This window comes from Belonocnema kinseyi, chromosome 9 (assembly GCF_010883055.1).
Source record: "Belonocnema kinseyi isolate 2016_QV_RU_SX_M_011 chromosome 9, B_treatae_v1, whole genome shotgun sequence".
Taxonomy (NCBI): Eukaryota; Metazoa; Arthropoda; class Insecta; order Hymenoptera; family Cynipidae; genus Belonocnema; species Belonocnema kinseyi.
The window spans coordinates 49,626,127-49,632,126 of NC_046665.1; the positions used below are offsets into that span (position 1 = coordinate 49,626,127).

At 26.8% G+C, this 6,000-nt stretch overlaps 1 protein-coding gene across 10 annotated transcripts in view; it reads right to left on the reverse strand.

Annotated features, from left to right (window-relative positions):
• LOC117179564 (aldehyde dehydrogenase, dimeric NADP-preferring) overlaps window positions 1–6,000 on the reverse strand; it is a 109,248-nt gene that overhangs the window by 40,399 nt on the left and 62,849 nt on the right. For 9 of the 10 annotated variants that reach the window (XM_033371488.1, XM_033371487.1, XM_033371490.1 and 6 more), the window contains one exon: window positions 93–133. In XM_033371488.1, the coding sequence (XP_033227379.1) occupies window positions 93–133 (41 nt within the window). Of the gene's footprint in view, window positions 1–92; window positions 134–4,699; window positions 4,829–6,000 lie in introns of those variants that run through there. The other variant, XM_033371494.1, reaches the window with a different exon arrangement.

Below are 6,000 nucleotides of genomic sequence, written 5' to 3' on the forward strand. Positions count from 1 at the left end.
ATGTTTGATTCAAATTGAGCTCCTGAATATTACTTTGAAGAAAAAAATCATAAAAATGTTATACGGAAGTAATTATTGTAATTGGGACTTACATCTATGTAGTTTGACATACTGGGCTTGCCGTTCATTTGAGCTGAAAGAAAATCATTAAATTATGTTAATTTATTTATATACAGAAAATAAAAAAATATTTAATGGAGATAAGAAATTTTTTCTAGTTGTTATTTATTTTTTGCAAGAAGTATAGAATCTAGCCAACCAGTTTTCCGACTCATTAGCGACATTTAATGACTAATGCAAAAACGGTAAAAAAATGATAAATTCATGCTTCCCACTTTTAATTAATGCAGAGTCATATATAGGTATATATAGTCCCGTACATCAGTCACGCAATTGCAATGTCGAAAAAAGAATTACAGTCTTGCTTGGAATTTTCATTGTTTTTTCATTTTCTCACTGACAATACGCAATTCCTAAATTATGCAATATCAACTCTTTACGATAAACATACATGAAAATAATATTAAAAAGAATCTTTTCATACAAGCTGCTGTAAAATGAATTGAAAATAAATTAATGAATTTAAAGATTGACAAAGTTTAAACAAATCTTCAGATTTTTTAAAAATATTTGAAGCCGATTGTCCAAATTTATTAATAAAAAGTATATTATTAGCATCAAAATTATTTTTAAATAATCGATAAGTATGATAATGCCTGCCGATATCAAAGGTTGAAATCTAACTTACAGTAAAAATGTCGTAAATAAAATTAATAATGCAACAAAGTAAAATTATAAATTTCACTTTATAGATGGATAATCTGAACTATCAGAATCAAAGAATTTTACAATTCCAAAACTTAAAACTTGCATCATTTTTAAATATAAGTTTTCAAAATTAAAAATCCTTCAATTTGAAACATTTACAATTGAAAGTTGTACAATTTTAAAGATTTCACATTGAAAATTCGTCAATCTGAATGATTTTCAATTTAAAATAATTCAATTTTAAAGATTCATAAATAAAAATGGTCAATATGTGATAATTTTGATGATCAAAAGTTACGAGTTTTTCATTCTATCTTAAAAATTGATGAAATTTCAAATGTCAATCATCACAATGGGCGCCTGGCGCGCAGGTACGCTTTGTGATTTAAACTTCTAAAGAATTACAGCCATAAATTGTAACTGAAGTTTTTTTCGATTTCTTTTTAACGAAGGTTCTCAAAGCACATAGGGCTTTGACGATTACACTCTTATGACGAAACTCGCGCTTCGCGCTCGATAACTTGCATCCAATTGAAAAACTTCATCAAGGTAATATGTGAATCTTGTTTAAATCGACTAAAAACAGCGTTTTAAACTTTCGGATCTCTTAAAAACAAAAACAGCATATTTTTGTAATGATCCAACCTTTGGAACTTTTGTCTAATTAGGAGAATTCATGATAATAGTTTGGAAAACATATATTTTATATCTAGTAGACATTTGAATTGATATTTCTTAACCTATTACAAATATCTTTTTTCCTTTTTTTGAAAATTTTCAAAATGTTGAAAAGCATATAACTTTTTGAAGTTTTATCGAATTTAAAAATGTCATCAGGATAATTTGCCAGTCTTTTTGACGCGTACCAGAAAATTTGACAAAAATTTCTAAAACTCGTAAAAAATTTTTATTCAAATTTTGGATGAGCTCAAATTTTTTGAACTTTTGTCTGATCGGAAAATTTAACTAATATAGTTTCTAAATAATTTTGATATCTAATGATGAATTTAAATGATATTTCCTAATCTTTTAGAAAAATATTTTTTTCCATTTCTCTGAATATTTTCAAAATTTTCAAAAGTATATAACTTTTATAATTTTCATTAAAATTGAAAATTTTATTTAGATAAATTGCAAGTCTTCTACCCATCTATAAGAAACTTTGACAAAAAAATTTTTAATTAAATTTTTCATTCTTCAAATTTTGAAAATGCTCTAAATTTTTTAATCTTGGTTGAAAATATTTGATTAAAGAACTTAACCTTCATTTTGGGAACCTTAAGAAGTGTATCAAAGTGTGGTGCTAAAGTGTAGCGTGGCTACAAAATTCAGGTAACCATACATACAGACATACATATAGACAGACAGAGACAAAATCTTATGATTTCCGATTCTGTGCGTGCCGAAACGTAAAAATCCGTTAAAAACCAGAGATCGAAAATTTGGACGATTACATTACACTCTCATGAATGAGAATGTAAAAATCAAAAAACTCTTCGATTTTAAAGATGTATAAATAAAAGTTCATAAATTCTGATTATATTAGAATTAAAAGTTAATTTTTTAATTCGAAATCTTTTTAATTTAAAGAGATTTCTGATGTAAAGCATTTAGATTACAGAATTTTCAATTGCAAAACTTAAAATTTGTATAATTTTTATTGTAAATTGTAAAAATAGAAAAATCTTTAATTTAAAATATTTAAAATTCAAAATTCTACCATTTTTAACATATATAAATAGAAATTCTTCAAATTCGATGATTTTCAAGATCGAAAGTCGCGAATTTTTAGTTCACACATTCCAAATTGAAGAATTTTCTAATGTCAATCATCAGTATTGCAGGATTTTTAAATGGTAAAACTTAAAACTTGCACAATCTTTAATAGTATATTTTAAAAATTAAAAACGCTTCAATTAAAATTTCTACAATTTTAAAGATTTTTCATTGAAAATTCTTCAATTTGAACGGTTTGCAATTCAAAATACTACAAGAATAACTTAAAGATTCATAAATAAAAATTCTAAAAATGTGTTAATTTTGATGATCAAAAAACATTTCTAAACTTAAAGCTTGTATAATTGTTATTTTTAAATTAGAAAGTTAAAAACTATTTCATTTTAAAGATGTCATCACAATTTTAGGTAATTAAAAATGGTTTTAGTTCGAATAAATTTCGGATTTGTTTGATTATCAATGTTCAGTAGCACAGATTTTTTTCATTTCTAATGTATTCCATGTAAAATTACTTTTTATTTTTAACGTTATTTTAGATTCATTCAACTTTAACGGTTTATGATTAAAAACGTGTATTTTTTGAATGTTAAATTCATTTTTTGATCTTAGAAAAAATATCCTAGTCAATCTTAATGTAAAATTAGCTTTTTTTAAGGAATAAAAATTCAAATTCTAGAACTTCCGAAGCTTTTCCGTTGAAACATTCAATTTAGCTTTCAATTTCGAATTTATTTAAATTTAATATTTAAATTATTTTATTTTAAGCGCTTTTAATTAGAAATAATAAATTTTCAATCCCTCTGAATTTTAAAAATCCGATTTTCAAAATTTTAATTTAAAATTGTCTTTTTATTCAATATAATATTTTTATGTAAAGTACAATAATGAAATATTTTGATGAGTCTTTTTTTAAATTTCGAATGGATTTTTTGAAATTATTGTTAGAAATTAAAATGCAATTGAAACAAAAATTCTTAATGCAAGATTTTTTTCCAGACGTCTTTTTTTCATGGGAAATACGCGAAACTTCATGGGGATTGTGGAACCTCTGATTATGTTTGTTTAATGCATATTTTTTGATTTCGAATAAATTTAGGGGCGAAATGCCGGGAAATTCTAGACAAAATTGCAATAGATTTTTGGAAAACCTTCATGATTAAAAAATTTAATTTTTCATACAAAAATGTTATAAATCGCGTGAAATTCCTGTAAAAGAAAATATTTGAAATATAAAATTATTTCCATTATAAAAATTTTGAAATATAAAAATCCTGAATGTAAAAATTCCCGAAACTTTATAATGTTACGTAATTTGAAAATATCCAAATACAATTCGCGACAGAAATTTTCCAAATTATAAAAATCTGAAATATAAACAATTTTCTTAAAAAATAGGTTTTTATTCAATATTATTTTTTATTAAAAATACAATAAAGAAATATTTTGTTAAAAGTAAATTTTTTTTAAATTTTCAATGTATTTTTTAAAAATCATTGTTATAAATAAAAATAATTGAAAATAATTTCACAATGCAATTTTTTTTCCAGAAACGTCTTTTTTATGAGAAATACGTGTTAAACTTGATGGTCTTGCGGAACCTCCGATTATCATATTATTTTAAAGGCATTTTTTGTGGATTCAAATCAATCTGAGGGCGAAATGAATGAAAATTCGAGAGAAACAAAATTTGCAATGCATTTTTGCACCACCTTCACATAAAATAATTATAATTAGGTTTTAGCTTGAACAAGGTAAACAGACCCAGAAGAAATGCGATATTACGCAGACGAAGAATTTTTCAGAATTTCATAATGAACACAATATTATATAGAAAGTTATGTAGGTATCAGTTCCGGTAAGAATGAATGTGACGTAATAAGCTATTCACAAACAAGATGAGTCTTCAACTTGTCTGCAATTCCAAGCGAAATGATCATTTTCATCCAAATATGAAAATGACACTTAGAGTCGAGAAGTATCTCATTAGATCTAAATTTAAAAAGGATTAACTATATGATGTGCTTGATAAATGTGAGAAAATTTTTTTTTAATTACATCGCAGATGACACACACACAAAGTGACCCATGGACCAAATTTGACATATGACAGCTAACCTCTACAATTGTAGATTATTCAATAATACATGCAGAAAATGTTTGCCTATTCAATACATTTTCTTGCGTTTTTACTCACAGACAAATCTATCACTGAATTAGACTCAGAGCTTGATAAGCGAGACGAAGATACTTCTGTTTGCTTTTTAAATTGTTTTATAATTTCGGAGCGATATGATATACCGCGTCAACAACAGATACGATTTTCTTCCGCCAGTGGCAGCACCGTCCGTGCTCTTTAAATTTTAAACCATTTTAAATCACAAAATTCCAAGAAAATTTTAGATGAAGGGTTAGGTTCTTTATTGACCTTTGCTTTCTATAATTGACCTTTTATTTCTTGATAACCTTCTTAATCTGGTGAAAACTAGTTTTATCCGTCAGTCTTTTTGAGGAACTTTAAGTTAATATTATCAGAGATGAGTTGGGAGATTGCTCATGCAATGGAATAAGAGACTCCGTCATGGACATAGGAAACATGGGACTAGGCATGCCATTGCGGGGGTGTTGCAATGAGGGGGGAGGTCCGCCACCTTTTGGTGCCCCGCGAAAACATGGCAGCGCCCACATTATTATATTTTCATGCACACTTTGTCAGCAAAAATGCTCGTGCGCATAATCAAATGGCACATCGTAAGATGGCGGCTCTCCCCACTCATGGAATTCTCCTCCCTCCCGTGGATTCAACCCCGCTCCCCATGTTAGGTCGTTGTTAGGTCCCGTGTTTCCTATGTCCATGGACTCCGCCAAAATCCGACTGCTAAAAGCGCGCTCTTGGTTTATAGGTCAACTCCTCGGAGTTACTTCGCAGTTTTCGGCCTTTTTCAGACGTTCCGCGTCTGCATATTTATTTACCGCTCGAATATTAAGTGTTTATTATATAACTATTCTAATGATTCACAATTATTAGTGAGTAGTTATATAATGAAAATTAATTATTTATTTTTTAAATTAAAATTTAAAATATTATATGTTGAATGCTATCAAAATTCAAAATTCTGTATAAAATCAGAGAATAAAGCCAATTTGTCCATTTTATAAAGAATTTTGAGATTTCTTTAGAAACAAAAAAATAGTATATTGTCAATTATAATACCTTAAATTTTTCTCTAAAACGCTAGAATTAAGTAACTATTATAACACATGTTTATCAGTCACAGATTGTATTAATTAATATACAGTTTGTAACTAAAATACATATATACTTTTACAGATTTATAGCGTTTTAAAACGAAATTTAAGGTATTATATATATGTACATGACATATACATATGTACAATTAAAAATAATGTTGTAAAAAGCTCTGAATAAAAATTTTTTGAACCGTTTGCAGTTTAATATTTAGAAATTTGCAATCGTGTATGTTTGTCTGACAAACA